This window comes from Hippopotamus amphibius, chromosome 1, assembly GCF_030028045.1.
Source record: "Hippopotamus amphibius kiboko isolate mHipAmp2 chromosome 1, mHipAmp2.hap2, whole genome shotgun sequence".
Lineage (NCBI taxonomy): Eukaryota > Metazoa > Chordata > Mammalia > Artiodactyla > Hippopotamidae > Hippopotamus > Hippopotamus amphibius.
This window is the reverse complement of record NC_080186.1, coordinates 154,153,873-154,172,746: the sequence shown is the minus strand read 5'-3', so window position 1 is coordinate 154,172,746 and position 18,874 is coordinate 154,153,873. Positions and strand designations below refer to the sequence as shown.

The following is an 18,874-nucleotide window of genomic DNA, read 5'->3' as shown; positions in this document are numbered from 1 at the left end:
TGTACATAATTTAACTCATTGAAACTTACCCTTAAATTATTTCCTGTTTTCCCTTCAGAGTATTATAGAAAACAAAATTCAAACTTCTCTCCTCTATTTACTCTGTAGTCAAAAGACTAGAAATCTACAACTTCTTTAGTGTTTGTGAACAATTGGCTATTGTTCTCTATAACCTTCTATTATCTCAGCTTCTTATTAAAGGACCTAATTTAGTGATTCCCATAGAATGTTTCTTACCTTTTCCTTTAAGTTGTATGAAAAGAAAATAAATCTTTCACATGGGCTTAAAAAACCTAACAAAAATTATTGTTCAAGATGCTGGATATATCTTAAAATATTTGTATATACTACTGATACAATATTTCCTCCCCAACATCTGCCCAGAGTCAAAATTTAATTTGCTCCCAAGCTTTGTTGTGGTGAGCAGGGTAAATGATGAAGATGCAGAATTGAAAACATTCAGAAAAAGAGGGTATATTCATTCTACCTAAGAATCACTCTACTAAAGCACCTATTGAAGGAAAGCTCCTGAAGGATGGAGGAGGTAGGGAAGGACAGAGTGAAAGGGGAAGAGACAGTGACATTTAGGTAAACAGAGATTTTGAGAGTTTAGAACAAGGTATAGAAGCGACTACCATAAATGAAATCTGAGGGAGAGAAGTTTAAGCAGATATCTTAGGAAGGCTACCTTCCTAAGGATTTTTATGATGGAATATCACTGACTACCACTGTTTCTCATTATTTGTTAATGCTTTTGAACTATTTTCCTTTTGAAACACAAGGTTATACTTAGACTGGCCCTAAATATTCTGATTACAGAGGAGAAGAAATAAAAGGAGCAGGCAAAAGTGCAAGCACTGGGAGTGGAACAGGGAAGAGGGAGGAAGGGAGCACCACACCTAAAACCAAGCCTTTACAACTTTTCAAAGTTTCCAAGCACTGCTGTTTATATTATCTCATTTAAGGAGGAAAAAATAATTAAAGATCATGGCAAGCAGACAAAATTGTTCTTTGAAAATTTCATAGCTTTCCTTAAGCATTTCCTAATTATTCTCTTTTTCTAAATATTCCCAGACTCCTTCTTCCATGAAGTAGTAAAGAAAAATTTAAACACAGGTTTTTGAGGTTGTTCATTAGTGTCTTTGAAGTTTTTAGTATCCAACACCTGACCTATAACTTTCTGTAAGGTAATTTAGTACCATGTATTTGTGAGTGTGTATGTATATACACCTTAGAATGAAAACACTTCTAATACTTGTAAAACTGAAGGTAATCACTGGTTTGATCCATTAAACCTGTGACCTGCCTTCAGTGATCAAACTCACTTTAATTGTTCCTACAAAACATCTGCATGTCCTCCAAGGGTCACAGAGCCTAAACAATAATATGTTTGCTCAAGTTGTTTTTCAGGAACTTGGAGTCAGCTATGTCCAATCTGAGCTCAAGTTGGTTAAGACTGGTTAAGACCACTGACCCTCCACTGGGCACGCAAGAGTGTCTGCTCGGTGACCTTCTGACGTCGCTGGGCAAAAAACTCCGCCGTCAGAACATACTGATGGCACCATTTTCTGAACACAAGTCCCGCGAAGAAGCCTGTAGATTAACTGCACCTGCACAAAACTGACGATTCCCTCACCTTTTTCTTATCTCTCATCACCTTTTCCCCATGCACCCTCCCCCACCCCAAGACTCTTCTTTATCCCATAAACATCCCGAGCCCACTGCCTTCAGGGAGATGAATCTGAGGTTTGTTCTCCCACCTTCTTGCTTGGCCGCCTCACGAATAAACCTCTTCTCTGCTGCAAACCTCAGCATCTCAACATTTGGGCAAATGTTGCTGCACACTGGGCAAACCAAACCTGGTTTGATAACACTTGCCAGGCACATGCTTTCCCTTCTGTCCCTTACCTGTCCTCACCTCTCCTCTATGTTTAAGTCTTCTAAAATTATCAGGGAAGTAATTAAAAGAAAATAATTCTCATTTTTATCACAGTCATGCTTCCGTTTTGAGTAAACAGTAATATCTTATTTATCAAGGCAGTGAAATATAGTCACCATTTACAAAGACAAAAAATTCATCCTAAATATTGATATGAATCAAAATTCCCAAAAATATGTAATTTCCAAACAGAAAACAAATATCCTGAAATAAAGAGAATAACAGCTGAACTTTCTACATATTTTCTTAAAGCGACTGTTTTAAAAGGAAAACAATTATTTAGATATATAACTTCTAAATTACATATACATTGCATTAATAACTTCTGTTTAAATTGGGCACATTTTGCATAGTCTTCCCATACTTTAAATTGTTATATTTATATTTTTCTTCATGATATTTTTAGTAGCAGTTTATGATTTGAGACAGACTTTCTCATAATTTATCACTATACCAATTGTGAGGCTTTTTGTCATTGTTCCCCTAAAGAAAGCTTTGGCATCCCACTCTTGACCTGTCTAGCAATTACATTGGCCATGATAGTAGGATTCATCTAACTTTTATGAAAAGCGTATTTTCAAGGAATTAAAACCTAAAGAGCTTTATTATGATTACTTTGTTTTTACTTTTCAGAAAAAGGGGAAATATCAAATATTTCTCATTTCAAATATTCTTCAATTCAGTAACTGTTCAAAATATTTTTTACATATTAAAAAATACATTGACTCTCTTCATTTTGATTCAAAAATTGAGTCAAATCACTGGCATCTGACAACAATATTTTAAAAAATAACCATCAGATTTCTGTCCAGGAAATGATTTTTCTGATACAGTTCTTCTGGTGACAATGTAGACTACCTACCTCTCTTAGGTACAGCTTGGATGACGTGGACTCTGAAAATCCAAGTTACACCCGAGATTCCATTCCCCTGTGGTTACTCATCTGGATCACAGACATGTAGGACCTGTCTGAAAGAGACATAGCATCAAGTGGGGCTCCACCAATGAGTCATCCCTTTCATGCAGCGAAACCTTGGAGGGAAGAATAGGGAGGATGTATTGGCTATTCAGAAAACATAGATTAGTGGTGGAAAATGACATCCTCTATTAATAAGAGCTAAGGTATGATTCATATAATTGTCCTAATTTTTAAGATTGATGGGGAACATGAAGCATTTCTTTAAGTTGGTGACAGGTTCCAATAAATGCCTATATAGTTCTGTGTATGGTTTTAGAATGTGAGTTTATAAAGAAGGTGGAGATCCCAGCTCCCTCTATCATGTCTATATATACATCTGAGTGTGTGTTTTAGAGCTCCGGGGAGTGTCTTGACAGAGAACCTGAGCTGGACAAAGCAGTCTTGATCTGAGTGAGCTAGCTGGCACCATGAAAATATCAGGTGTCTTTCTGCTCCTCTCTCTGGCTCTTTTCTGCTTTTTCTCAGGTGAGTTTTTTTTTTTTCCCTTAAAATTAAAATCCAATACTTATACTGAACTGGAAATGACAAATGTGTTTGTCCACCATGTTTCTAACTCTTAACAATTTTTATACAAACCAGTTCTGAAAGATCATCATTATGATTGTGATGATGAAAGTGGTGATGGTGGCGATAGAAATAACTTTCATTTGTTGAGCATATACTATGTCCTAGGCATGTACTCAAGGCTCTTATGCATTATCTCCAATACACATAACAAAGTAGTCATGTCCACATTCCATATACTGTTTAAGAAAACTGTGGCACAGTTAAGAAGATTGCAAGGACCTGTAACTAGTAAGCAGAATTTGGAATTTGAATCCAGGTCTTTTAGACATCACAGATGATGGCTGTTCCACAGAAACAGTATGGAGGATGGATACTTGTTTTAAATAGTAGCTTGGCTTTCCAAGACAAAGGAAAGCTTTCCAGTCCTCACTATTTTTATGATTAAGCCTCAAATAACTGAAATTGAAACAACTAGGAAACAGAAAACTTGACTAGAGAATCCTTCGAAAAAGTTATAGAACCTTAGAATTCAGAAACATATATGCTGTTGGTGAACTGAACAGTTCTTCAAGTATCTTTGTATCTTTGTGTATCTTTGGCCACCTTAATAAGCAGTAGTCATATATTCTATCAATTCAGGTTGTTCAAAGGACAGCTGTACTTCAGTCTGATGCTTTTCATCACATCATCATCTGTGCGAATGAACAGGGAGGGCCAATGCATCTATTTCTTTCCTTCTTTATCATTCTACTCTATGCTATTGTTGTGGGCAAAATACACATTACAATCTCTGGACCCAAAACCTAGGCCCTTCTCATCCACCGATGGCCTGTGTCAACTAAAGAAATAGCTCAACTGCGAGATTCTCTCATTTTTTAGAATGCTAGACATGAGACTGAGTCCTGGGATCTTCCGGGTCCAGTGTATCATTTTCTGTGACAAAAGTAGTTGAATTTTGCTGCTATCAGAAATTTTAAATGCCCAAATGTGTTCGAACAACAATTTTTCAATGAGATTGAGTAGATGAAGTCATTGTTCACAAGAAACTGGTCATATTTTCATAAACAAATCCATTCAGAAATATGAAAAAAAATGGGTAAAGAATTTCTGTGACATTACGGAGTAAGTGTGACTACTAAAGCCAAGTTACTCGAGTAAGTGGCTCAGTCAACTGCTGAGATGGCATAAAAACAGATTTGACTATATTAAAATCTACCTGCAAAGACTGTCTCAGGAATTAACTGATAATCCTATTGCTTCTCTTTACAAAGGCTAATTGACCTATTTAATTGGATCTGGTTGACTAATACAAACAAATACTATCAATAATACCAAAATAGGGTCCTTGAGAGACATGTTGGCATTTGGGAAAGCAAAGTGCTCAAAAGCCTTAATGTTGAGAGCAAAAGAAATGAATTCAGCCCCGGCATTTCCATTTCGTAGCTGTGTGACCTTTCTGAGTTTCATTTTGAGAATATAAAAGGACTAGCCCTAAACAGGGAATTAAATGAGAGAATGCATGTAAAGTGCTTAACATAGTGGATGGCACATATTAAGTGTTCAAAAATGTCTATTAATATTACCATTAATAAATTTTAGTAACAAGAGTACTAGTTGGACTCAGGCATTGTTGATATTAACCTTGCTTCCACTTTGACATTTCATACATATAAGACGTCGGGCAAAATCTCTCCTATTCTGATCAAAGATTTGTACAGTGGAAAAATGACTGATTATTGTAACAATGAGTCTTTCCTGGTCATAAAAATCACTTGGAGTGGTTACAAAACTATAGACTTGCAGACTGTATTTTGTCTTATATAATGAAATTTTTCAAGTGGTTGTCCTGGGAATTTGTATTTTTAATAATCAGTCACATCATTGCAATATGGTTGGTAATCACTACAGTAGATGATCATAACCTTTTTCTCAAATTTAAGAGCTTTGTTTTCTCCTTATCCTTATCAAAATTCAGCAGCTCATACCAGGACTGAACCTAAGACTTTCATTATTTCAGTATTTTAAACCACAACCTAAAATCACACATATAATCCTAAAGATGCAAGATGGTATTTATGGACTTTTTTCTCTCTCAGTAATTCAAAGATGTAGCAGGAAAAATGAGTCACAGGAAAGAAAATGAGTTTGCCCTTGCCAGTTTAAATTTGGGACAAGTCTTTAAAGCTGAGTATAGAAGGCAGAAGAACAATTTGGGGCTCAAAGAACGAACAACAAATCCAATCCCTTCCCTCAATTGCCTGTGACAAAGTCTTTGGGGAGGGACTGAAAGCACTGAATTTTGCAATGGCAGAGTTAGAGGAAACTTTCCAACCCAACTTCTCCAAAGTGAGGCCAGAGATGATAAAATTCATTCCCACAGTAAATTAGTGACTGGGCCAAGAGGGTAACATGAATCTCCAGGTCCTTGAACTATTTCTCTCACACCACCCCAAACTCCAAGAAATATTACCTCATCACAGTCCATATCCACACATCACTTTCCAAGTTTCTACTGTTCCCTAAGAGGAGAGCACATATAAAAAATAAAATAACCAAGCCACGACTTGTTGAAATGGCCAAGAACCAAGAACAAGTACCCTCCTAGGCTTGGGGATTTCCTAATTTTGCAAATCCCACTTTTTGCATATTCAGAAATTACAGTGTTTGTATTTTATGCTTTTTTTTCAGGTGTCTTCAGTCAAGGAGTTCAGGTCAGTACATAATTTTATTTACTCTTCAGACCTGGGTGGTTCTTGGCTGGTACTCCCTGACCAAAGAGGTTTGTTTATGGGTAAAAGAGCAAAGAAATGGACAAGCAGGCCAGATGCAGAAAACGGCAGAAGTACTTAGTTTTCTAACTACAATCTCTTTATGAGAATATTGTTTTCAGTTTAAAAAAACCTAAACACCCACTCTCAGATTTTGTTAAAGTAAAATGAATATAAATATAGAATGAATTTGTGGTAACATTCATGCTCTTTCACTGATTTCACTGTGTCATCTTAGGCAAGTTACTCAGCTTTGCTGAGCTACAATTTCCACAGCTATAGAAAAGGTATATTATTATTTACCTCATAGAACTGGATTTACATTACATAAACTATGTGAGAGCATTTGGTAAACTATGCATAGTTACAAAAACTATGAAAGGATTAGTTATTGATCAATAATTAACAGCTTCCGAAAGAGGACAGAGGTTATTATTTTCTTTTTAGAAGTAAGGCAAGCAAGAGTTGACAGAAAACTTGTTTAGTGTTTTGTACTGAATATACCAAACTGGTTCAATCAAACTTAAATACATTCTGGGTTAAAAATTGGAAAGGGCACAAATTATTTTTATTGTTTGGCTGATTTTTTCCAAATTAATCCACAAACATTTCCCCAGATTTCTTGTTCTAACAATCAAAAAGGCAAAACAAACAAGAGGTATTTGCTCTGCCAGTCACACCTCTGTGTCCATATTGAACATTAATACTTGACCTTGGCACTGGTTGTTGTTTGCCTTGCTGTGCCCAAGAACCCTTGACATCAAAAGTTTAAAGACACTACTGCCAACAAATTGGAATTGGCAAAGAAGATGAAAAATATTTTCCAACCCTAATATACCTACTACATTGTGTAAGACTTTTTTTTTTTCAAATTTTAGCATGTCAGAAATTGGGATGTATCTTACAATGAACGACAGCTCACAATTAACTGCCTCTGTGTGTGTGTGTGCACTTGTGTGTGTCTAATGCATGCACATGTGTTTGTTCTGGTATACATAATTGTACATTTTAAAGTTGATTTCTTATGTTTAAATACATATGGTAGCCTGGTCTATGTTACACATCAAAACAAACATGAAAAGGACATGAGATCCAGCCAATACATTTTATATCCCATTAGGTAGTAAAACATGATTAAGACCATTACACATAGGTTTTTAAAATATGGAATTTAGTCCTGATTTCCTCAATAACACAAAAGTCACTTCCCTTCTTTGGACTCTCATTTTCTAGACTGTTAATGTTTCCCAGATTTTTAGTGGTTCCTAAAGTTCATTTAAAATAATCTATCTACTGATTCTATTCCTTTAGGTGAGCCTAAGTCTTATATTCTTGCTTGCTTTAGGGTCCGTGGGGATGCTTACTAAATATTAATATGTAGATCCTCAGGAGCCATGCCAGACTTACTGAATAATAATCCCAGATGGGAGATTTTGAATCTGCATTCTAAGAATCTAGTGCTGGGATGCGCTGACTTTGGAGTGCTCAAGTATGCTGGAGACAATATGGTTGAGTTCCAATTTGAACACTTCCTGCCTGTGTAATTTGAAGGATGTCACTTTCCCTTCTCATTGCCTTTGTTTCCACATCTCTAAAATGAAGAGCTGGATTCAATGATCTTTAAAGCCCCTTCTGGCTTAGGTATGTGAATCAGTATGAACCAAGCATGCCTTGCCAAGACTGCTGTCTCTTTTCCATTCAAACATAAAGGGCAAAGAGGGTACCACCTTTTAGATGACCCTTTCTCTTCTGCATGCCTGGAAAGAGGGTGACAGTCCCAAAGCCAGGCAGAAGTTGAAACTAACCTTAGGAACATGGCTGCTGAAGTCTGATCCAGCCAAAACAAACGGAAGAATGATTTTTTTAAAAAAATAAATTTATTTATTGGCTGCATTGGGTCTTCATTGCTGCACACGGGCTTTCTCTAGTTGCGGTGAGCAGGGGCTACTCCTCGTTGTGGTGTGCTGGCTCCTCATTGCGGTAGCTTCTCCTATTGTGGAGCACAGGCTCTAGGTGCATGGGCTTCAGTAGTTGTGGCACATGGGCTCAATAGTTGTGGCTCACAGGTTCTAAAGCGCAGGCTCAATAGTTGTGGCGCATGGGATTAGTTGCTCTGCAGCATGTGGAATCTTCCTGGAGCAGGGATCAAACCTGGGTGCTCCCCATTAGCAGGTGGATTCTTAACCACTGCGCCATCTAGGAAGCTCCAAATGCAGAATGATTTCTTCCAACACTCAAGTCAATCTTTTCATGCCAAGCAGTCTCTTCATTATAAAGCATCTGATGGGAGATTATAGCTAGCAGTCTAAATTATAGATTTATAAAAGTTTCTCATTCTTTCAAGGGATATTATTTGAGTAAAACAAAGAGCAAGTTCTGAGACTTTTGGAATTCATGGTCCTGCAAATTCACGGTCATCTCCCTGAAAATGTAAATAACTAATATGCTATCAACTCTTTAATTTGCCAAGTAGGAACATTAAATAACATAAAATAATAATAACAATAAGAATAAAACTACAATTTACCATCATCACCCTTCATTACAGAAATTATAGTATAATAACAAATGCTTGAACATCATAATCTCAGAATAAGGACAGTCCTTTAACCTGGATAAATTTTGCTTTTAGAATCACTTACTACACTATCTTTATTTTTCTTGTTTCCCCTATCAGGCTGTGTATTTGGGAAACATATACTTAAAGAGATGTTTAAATGAATATTTCTGATTGGCATTAACAAACCCCACAAAAACAATAATCGGCAACCATTTTCTTTTACAATAATTTTGGGGATATCTAAGTTTAGTTTTGTTTGTATTTTAAGATAAATATATAGTAAATTTTAATAGTAAAACAATGCTCCATGAGTAGCATATGTTTGGGGCTGTTCCTTTTTCCTAATTAGCTTGAATTCACTCACAATTAATATACTGATAGAATACTTAAATACAATTTGGAGATGTTAACCAGCCTCTACAACATAACTACAGAGGAAAACTGAGGCCTCAGAAAGAGGACCTCGCTGAGTCACGTTTACCAACAGCAGTGAAGCTGTTCAGTCAACAACTCAGGACTCCTGACTCCATACTGAGTGAGCTTCCACAGCTTCATGCTATGTATAACCAGCAATAGAAAGCCATTGTGCAATTCATGGGAAAGTGCTCTGAGCAGTATAATTATCTAACAAATACACAGCAGTATTCACTAGCCCCATGTCTTAAACAAAGAAGTAATTAAAACAGTAGTTTCAAGTAAGATAACTTGTCTCCACATGTTGAAGGGATTTTGAAACTTGAAGGAAAAAGAGGAAAAAGAGAGCAGAATTGATTGCACTGGCTCAGATCAGAAATGTTGAAGGTGGGTATAGGTAGTAAATTTGGAATTGGTGAAGAAGCTTAAGATAAATACATGAAAGACTATACCTGCAAGGGGATAAAAATGGTGATGTTTTAATCTGAGGGTAGGCTGAGGCATCTGAAGAATGGCTCTGCTATGAAAAATGGAAAAATTAGAATGTAAAACTAGTTTGGAGGGAAAAATAAAGTTATGTTTTGGTCATAAATGAATATTAAGTATGAATCAAATTGTTGACTAAATGTGTCTCGTACATTTCTGACAAATAGAAACTGGAGTTTGAGATTTTGATGAATACTCAAGTAAAAAAAGTCAAGGACTCACTAGTATCATCTGGGAAAACATATGTTCAGAGAAAATATATAGTGTATAAAATTTTCTTGAAAATCAACATAATGAACACTCAGGAGGACACTAGCAAAGACAATAAAAAGGATAGAGAAGAAATAGCTAGAGGACTGGAGTACTGACAAACACAGAAATCAGAAAAGAGTTTCAAAAAGGTGGAAGTGGTCAAGAGTAGTGTTACTGAGTCCAAACTTGCTCTGCTCACCACATGACAGGACAATAAATCAGAGACGAGGTGTTGAGGCTAGGAATACGACTTTATTTGGAAAGCTGGCAGACCAAGAAGATGGCAGACTAAAGTCTCAAGATAACCATTTTATGGGGGTTTGGATGCCAGTTTCTTTTCTAGCACAGAGAGGGGGAGAAGATGAATAAGTAAAGTTAAAAGGCCATAAGTTTTGCAAACATCACCTGGAAAGGCAAGCCGCAGGGAGGGGATGTGTTAATTTCTTCTTTCTTGCAGCCATCCCCAGGTGGACAGGGTCAAGATGTTTCCCTGAACAAAGGCACTTTGGTCTAATGTTCAGGCAGAGGGGCAGGGTTCCCCAAGGCAGGCCATTATGTATAGACAGTATCCCTTCAGTGAACAAAAGCAGCAGAAAGCAAAGGTTAAAGTAAAAGGAACAGACCCAACATGCAGTCCCATTTAGCTCTTCCCTGTTACAGTAGCACATATAAAGAAGTCATGAACATTTTCCAAATAGCTAATGGATGTATCCTGAAAGATGTCATTTTTTACAGCAGTTTTGGTAATGTGAAAGGAGCGTGAAAACTTGGGAAGTAGAAGCCAAGTCAGGGAGGTGTTCAGAAAACTGGTACAATAAAAAAAGGGGCTGATTTAACCACACAGATAGTATTTTTCAGTAAAGGGAAGAGGAAATGAAGTCCTTCATCTCAGAGGAGTGTGTGTGTTTGCAAATTTTCATTGGCTTTATTTGCAGAATTTAAGTATCAGACTAAAATATCAATGATGCTGACTCTTTAGTTGATTTAGTGACCATATAAGCTCACTTTACACCCAAGTTAAGTGATTTTATAGTCACCATTAGCAAAAATGACTGATTTGCATAACAAAAAAGTCACTCTATTCCAGAATATTTTAGAAGGCACAGTTCTTTGAAGAACCATAAAAGGTTAGGCTGATCCTAAACACTGGCACCCAAATGCCTAGAAGCAGTCTCTGAAAGCTAAACTATATAAGGAAGCAAATGGAGACACTTGTTAAATTCAACACCAATCTAAAATTTTTAAAAAATGTTTTAAGCTAAGTAAAGTAGGATAAGAAATAACGGGCTCAAAAATTCTAGAACATGATACAATTTACATTATTAGTGCTTATAACAGTAATCTTACACATGACACTTGATACTTTACAAAGTGTTTTCATAAGATTTATCATTAACAACCCTAGAAAATAAGCATTACTAGCCCCCTGTTAAAGATGAAGAAATTTAAACTCAGAACAGTGAGTGTTTGCACAAAGTAATGCAGCTAATAAGTGGGAAAAGCAGAATTCAAGTTTAGGTTCGTCTGATCCTCTCTTCAGGATAATCCCTCAGAATTACTATTAAGGAATCCAAGGGCGGGCGGGGGAGGGGGGGGGTTCAGCTTTCCGAGGTCTCCAAATGCCTCATGGAGGACACTTTAAAGGAGAAAAGATAATCCTATCATCACCCTTTGTCTAGACCTGCTTCAACTTGACTGAGAAGTCAATTGCTTGGATTCCATTTAAAAGAGTCTAAAATAAAGATACAAAAGAGGAGAGGAAATTTAAGCTGAGGAATGGCATGACACTCCAAAATCAGCCTGCTTCTTTTCAGTTCCGAGAGATGTGGGCTCTATCCAGTTTCAACTCTGATTATTTCTCTGCCTCACTCTTTGACTCACAGAAGGGATTTCTGGCTGGCTCTGCAAAAGCATTCTTAACCTTCCCCAACCTCTGGGGCTCTCAGAGAGTGGTCCTTTTCTGTCCCTAGTCACCAAGCTAAAATTTTTCCCACAGTGAGTGAAGAGGATCCTTTAGACATAAAAGAGGAAGCATTTGGGCAATAGTTGTTATTCTCCCACCCAACTGCAGAACTAAGGATCTAGCTTGCTTTAAGCTAGTCCACTGCTAAATCTTGGATTATCAAAACTGAAGCCTCATTAAAGATTATCTAGTCTGGTGGTATTTACCACGTGTTACGAGTTACAGAGCCATTAGATTGTGATAAGAGATACAGTTAGGGCAGACCTACAAGGAGAAGCTTATTTTCTACACTCCTCCTCCAGGGCGATTTCAAACATTCCACACTGATTTTCTACAGCTCTCAGGTGACCAGATTTGATCCTTATAAAAACCCTGGTTATGAGCCATGGCAACTGTGTTTTTTAGTTTTTTTGGGTTTTTTTTTTTTAATTTTTGGTTAAGAAAATTGAGGCACAGATATTGAGTACTTTGCCCAAGATAACACTGCCGGCCAATGGCAGAACAAGCTCTATAACATGATTCCTGAACTTACTGCAGGGATCATGGAAGGCCACTGCAATTTACAAGCATGCAGGTTTGTACCTACATTAAGGAGATTTGTTCATATACCATTTGGCTGATGGGTTTTACTCACTGAAATCCTTTGCTTTTCCTTGTCTCATTCCCATGGGGCAGTAGAAGGGGCAAGTGGGTCTGGGGAAGAAGGTGGGATCTAGAAATTCTCGAAGTGAAGACCCTCCCAAAGTGCCACTTCCATATCTGTTTTCTGAAGGACAAAAGAGGCTGCATCACAAGATCAGAGACCGGGTTGCCAGGGAAAGGTGGCTTAAGGTGGCGTCTCTCTCACGTAAGAGACTTTCTTTTCTCTTTTCCTTACCTGCCCTGGGAGGCCACACCTCGTATCTTCCCCATAAGTGTCTTTGCCGTAAACATCTTTGTCACGAGTGTTTTAGCTGTCGTGTAACTAATTAGCCGTAAGGCAATTTTGCCGTAAAAGATAAACTAACCGGCTTGATGGTTCGGGCTGATGGTTTGGTTTCCGCTGGTTGACAGTTTGGTTTCATTTCTCATTTGATTTGGTACTCCCATTTTTACATTACATAAATCTTAGCCCTCATAACGGTCTAGACAGCGAGGAGCACACAGGCAGTCTTAAAATAGTGGATGATAAAATCTACACATATGGACTGGATAGAAAATACGGTGATAATACTTACTTGACAATATACCAGGAACAAAAAACAGTATAGAAGCTTTTACAAGGCAATACAAAGCTTAGTTACAAATGTGCATCCTAGTATTTGGAAAAATAATACCTCTCTTACTGAAAGCAGAAATTTTAGCAAAAAAGAAAATGTGATGCCAAACGAAGAGACGAATCAAACAAGAAAGGTATAATGCTGTGAAGTAATGACGTTGAAGGCAAATGCTTGGGTACAACTCACAAAATTAGGTATTTGTGCAATATGGTCATGAATCTGCGCACATTTTAATTTAATTCAAATATGCTGTATTTTACAATAAAGTCTTTAATTTTGCTATGAAAAGTTTCTTTTTATCCTGATTAATCTCCCTCTTTTATTTTTAGTAATTTTATCTTTTACAGCAAAATGGTCTTATGGTCAATTAGTTATCCATGAAAATGTTTGTGGCAAAAATACTTGTGGCAAAGATGTTTACAGCAAAGAAGCTTATAGTGAAAATATTTACCTAGAACCTGTAGAGACACACCTATCTCTGACTGAGATGCCCTTTTCTCATTTTCCACATTGCCTGTATTTGTCACACTGTGGCATTTACCACACTTGGTGCTGTCCCTCTATTTCCCTAATGCAGATAAGATGGTGAGCTTATTGAGATATTTATAACTGCTTCCTCTTTGTATCACCAGCACCCAGAACTGTGTTTTCAAAATACTATCAATAGTTACCCATTAGTTCTCTGTGAAATAAAGGAAAATATCCATGATGATTCTGTGGTTTAAAGAATTTCCTTGACTCAAGCACACAATTGCAAGTGTGTACATTAGTGGCATAAATACAAAATGCATTAGCTTCTGAAAAAAAATTATTTTCTATACTTTACAACATCCTAAAGATTTTCCAGCTTGTATTTTCTATTTGGAGATCTAAAGAAAAGATTACTCTCCTGGAAGTGGTATGAGAGGATGAAGTTACCTTTAAGAGCAAAGAAGAAAGTGGGCCTGTAGGTAGGACTATAAGAAGCCTAGGTATGTTCTATCTGACCAAGCTCTAAGAGAATCTCTGGTTAGTACCATACTACTCAATCTTAATATTACAAGATGCCAAATTTCGACAAAAGGTATATATTTAAGAGTCTCAGTTACCTTAAATCTGATATATGTGATAATATTTGTAAACTCAGTTGTTTGGCTCTTTTGCTGGGCATTTTCTCATGCAAAACTTCAGAGGGCTTTATCAGTCCCCTAAGTCCCCTAATACTTTATACAGTCCCCAATAAGGTATTTTAATAAAGACTACGTAGCCTGACTATAAGCATGGTCAAGGGTATACTGTGACAGTTGGTCTTTATTTCTCTCAATGAGGATGTGTTGGAAATCAACCATAGTATATTGTTGGAAATTCTGGGTGAGCCATGAGGAGTATGTTCAAGCACTGGTCTCTCAGTGCTTCTGGTTGTGTGGCACTGGTAAGCCACTTAATTTCCTGAGGATCAGTGCTCACATCTGTAAATTGTCTAATATGTATCATATTGTTCAATGTGCATCTCAGGGTTATTGTGAGACAACTAAGTTTATCCATATGAGAGTATTTCAGAGATTATGAAGCAATTGGTAAACATAAGACAGTATTATTTTAATGGAACTATGATGGGGTAAAATATGGTCCCTCTATTCATGTTTAAATGTCACTTCATTCCACACAGCTGCCATCTGAAGGAGTTCAGTTTTTCCTACTGCATAGCATATTGCCTGTACCCTGAAATAAAATGGCTCAAATATTATTTGCATGCCAAATATTGAGTCAATTGACATTGAATTGAAAAGACTCTTAAAACTCCAGACTTCCTCTGAGAGACCATGAGAACTGAAGGGATATATAAGTAGCATAAGTGCTATCATTCTTTTTATAGAGCCCTTGATGATAATTATTAATCAGTCATAGCATGTGTTCTCACCAATGCTGGATGCAACCTCAGAATCCTTCAAAATAGAGCAGTTTAGGGCAGCCATTACTCAGTTATTGTAGCAGGCACAAAAGTTCAAATTCAACGAACAGACTCTGGGACAGAGTAAATTAACACAAAGACATTAGAATTTGTTTTCAAGAGATAATAAATGGATGTAGCAGCCACAGGGAAAACTAACAAGCTAACAGATAATACCTGGGAGCTCCTTGCAGTGCTCGTTAAAGCAATGCAGGAGTGCTATTGGAGTTACATTAATACAGTTTTTTTTAAGAAATGCCATTTAAAGACCAAAAACTAGGGCTTCCCTGGTGGCACAGTGGTTAAGAATCTGCCTGCCAATGCAGGGCACACAGTTTGGATCCCTGGATTGGGAAGATCCCACATGCCGTGGAGCAAATAAGCCCATGAACCACAACTACTGAGCCTGTGCTCTAGAGCCCACAACTATTGAGGCTGTGTGCCACAACTACTGAAGACCGTGTGCCTAGAGCCCGTGCTCTGCAACAAGAGAAGCCATTGCAATGAGAAGCCTGCGCACCACAACAAAGAGTAGCTCCCGCTCACCACAACTAGAGAAAGCCCATGCATAGCAACGAAGACCCAATATAGCCAAAAAAAAAATTAATTTAAAAAAATTTAATTATTTAAAAAAAAAAAGACCAAAAACTACTCTTAATTAGTGTCGGAGCAAAAAGTCATTCCTATAGCATTTGCCATACTTCTGTAAAAAGTAAGCATCTGCCTTACATCATTATTTTAATCCTGAGTACAATAATTATAGACGTGTGTTTCCTATTTCTTAAGGAAAAAGTCTTAATTATGTTTAATAAATTCTAGTTAGAAAAGGGAAGTGATTTTCTTTTTTTTAAGATTTTATTTTTATTATTTATTTATTTGTTCATTTATTTTATTTTTGGCTGCATTGGGTCTTTGCTGCTGTGCGCGGGCTTTCTCTTGTTGTGGCGAGTGGGGGCTACTCTTCGTTGCTGTGCACCGGTTTCTCATTGCGGTGTCTTCTCATTGCAGAGCACAGGCTCTAGGTTTGTGGGCTTCAGTAGTTGTGGCACACAGGCTCAGTAGTTGCGGCACACGGGCTCCACAGCATATGGGATCTTCCCGGCCCAGGAATGGAACCCATATCCCTTGCATTGTCAGGCAGATTCTTAACCACTGCACCACAAGGGAAGCCCAAGAAAGTGATTTTCTATTTCATGAAACTTTACATCACAACTATATGCCATACTATATATAATTTTAATTTCCCAGTCCAAAGCTTCTGCTCTGAGGGACAGTCCCTTAGACAGAATGCACTAATATCAATGTCACTGCGTTTACTTTGCTAGGTTGACTGCAGTGAGTTCCAGGACCCCAAGGTCTACTGTACTCGGGAATCGAATCCCCACTGTGGTTCCGATGGCCAGACATATGGCAATAAATGTGCCTTCTGTAAGGCAGTGGTGTAAGTATCACATTCACCAAATCTCCCTTGCAAATACAAACTTCCAGAATAAGACTGTGACACTTTCCTTGAGATACTGTAGAAAGTTCTACACCCATAGAAGCTGAAGAAATAAGCTTCAGGCAAATGGGTTGAAAACACATAGGCCTATGACACAAATGAACCTATCTATGAAACAGAAATAGAATCACGGACATAGAGAATAGACCAGTGGTTGCCAAGGTGGGGGCGGGTGGAAGAGGGTTGGATTGGGAGTTTGGGATTAGCAGATGCAAACTGGTATATACAGAATGTGTAAACAACAAGGTCCTACTATAGTCAATATCCTATGATAAACCATAATGGAAAAGAATATGAAAAAGAATGTATGTATATGTATAACTGAATCACTTTACTGTACAGCAGTAATTAACACAACACTGTAAATCAACTACACTTCAATAAAAAATTAAAATAAAAGAAAACGTATGGGTCAAAAACAAACAAAAATTGTCTAAATTATTTGAAAACATAATCTTAGTTTATTTTATTATTATTAAATTTGACTCAGGGAAATTATTTTAAAAATTTATACATCTTTAAGAATTTTGATACAGTTTCTTATTTTTCCCCTCTATTTCTAATTAAAATTTCAATAATTTTCATCAAATTATGTTTATTATTATTAATAATTTTGGAAAAGATGAAAGAAACTTTTATAAGTGCAGTCAAGTTTGAAAATGCATCAAAATCAAAAACATGAAAAACTTGTGAGGAAATTTATCATTAATAAAAATATTATTTTACCCAAATTATTTTCAAACATTTTGTTTTATCACAAATTATATGTTGCTAAGGCACCAAGTTCCATTCATTCTTCTCTTTTAGTCTGATGAAAAGAGCCTTTCAATAAAGAATAGAGGAGAGGATTATCCCTTATTATCCAGACTATTCAAACTTTACAGATAGTATACTATCTGTAAAGATTCTACCAAGGACCAATATTTATTGAATTTACAGTTTATAAGAAAGAGAACAGGTGCTGTAGATTTTAGCCAATTGACTGTAAGATTCCTGATTAAATATAATTTATAGTTAATAAAAATTTATTCAATCAATCAATCAGTCTTTTGGTCTGATTGCTCTGAAAGCAAGGGGATTTAACCCAGATGAAAGTTTAACCCACATTAAAGTTACCTCACTTCCTCTATCACTGTCATCCTTTTCTTGCATTAGTTTCTTCTTTGAATGCCTTAAGTTCCCTCAATTTAGCCATAAAATTCCTATGCAAGGGATTATATAAATCCCTATCAATAATAACAGGGCTAAGCACATAGAATGATATTAATGAATATTGAATCAATACATAGTACATATGTGCCTACATTTCTATATAACATATCTGACCAATAGCAAAATCTTTCCAGGAGAAGGGCAGTAGGGTAAGGTGAGATTTGATTTAATGGTCCCATATTCCTGAGAAGGCCTGAATATATGTCTGCTATAAAATGCCACATGCCTGAGTATTTGGTTCAACTCCTTACACCTTCTATCAGGTTAGAACTATGACAGTATAGTCTCTTTGCCATTGTATCTCCAGTCACTTTTACCTTTTCTAGTTGTATACATATTTATTCTCAGATAATGAACAGTGAAAACCCAAAAGTCTAAACTTTAGTAAAACTCTGAAGTTTAAGATTCACACTTTCTGCAGTTAGGCCAGATGTTACATCTGAGTGTATTTAAATAACCCCTGCCTAATCATAGACATGGATACCTGTAAAGCAAATGATTACATGGACCATTACAGAGTTAAACCTTTCTCCACCCTCTGTGAGGGCTGTAAGTGATATCGCACTGAGCCTGCATTTGTCTGTCTTTCTTGTAGGAAAAGTGGTGGGAAGATCAACCTAAAGCACCATGGAAAATGCTGAATCAGCACCAGTGTTTGCTGCTGACTTGCCTGCTCTCTCATCCTTCTTTGCTTGCCTCTGCTTTTACTTTTCTCTAGTGAATCCCTTCAGTTTGTAAAGACACACCTTCTACTCTGCCTTGAGCTTGGGGAGTTCAATACATATTTCCCTTGATTCGCTTGTCAATAAAGTAAATTCTGTAGAAGCACTGTTTGTGTTTTTACTTTGCGATCAAGAAAACATATAGATGCAATATGGAATACTGACCTGGCGTAAACTTGAATAAAAAGACCTGTTCTTCTGATCAAAATCAACCACGCAGTCACTGTGGAATCTGAGGAAAATCCATTCTCCCTCTCTTATTCTTGGAATTTCAATGTGAATAATGAAGGATTTTTAACAAAATTACATGTTTATAATTAGTTTACAATATCTATCATTTAAGTCTTAGATCACGAATTATAGGTTCTTTCCAATTTCAGGA

The 18,874-nt window shown here is 36.8% G+C and overlaps 1 protein-coding gene across 1 annotated transcript; it reads left to right on the top strand.

Moving 5' to 3' along the window:
- The first annotated feature begins 1,426 nt into the window (after positions 1 to 1,426).
- On the top strand, positions 1,427 to 18,411 carry LOC130842019 (serine protease inhibitor Kazal-type 6-like). The gene is made up of 5 exons (XM_057718695.1): positions 1,427 to 1,595; positions 6,114 to 6,136; positions 12,641 to 12,715; positions 16,383 to 16,498; positions 18,366 to 18,411. The coding sequence occupies exons 1-5, from the start codon at positions 1,427 to 1,429 to the stop codon at positions 18,409 to 18,411; spliced, it is 429 nt and encodes a 142-aa protein (XP_057574678.1).
- The last annotated feature ends 463 nt before the right edge of the window (positions 18,412 to 18,874 follow it).

Coding starts and splice junctions, on each gene's coding strand:
- LOC130842019 (XM_057718695.1), top strand. CDS start 1,427: ATGTCCAATCTGAGCTCAAGTTGGTTAAGACTGGTTAAGACCACTGAC. Junction 1,596..6,113: donor CAAGTCCCGCGAAGAAGCCT/GTAGATTAACTG, acceptor CTTTTTTTTCAG/GTGTCTTCAGTCAAGGAGTT. Junction 6,137..12,640: donor TCTTCAGTCAAGGAGTTCAG/GTCAGTACATAA, acceptor TGTTTTCTGAAG/GACAAAAGAGGCTGCATCAC.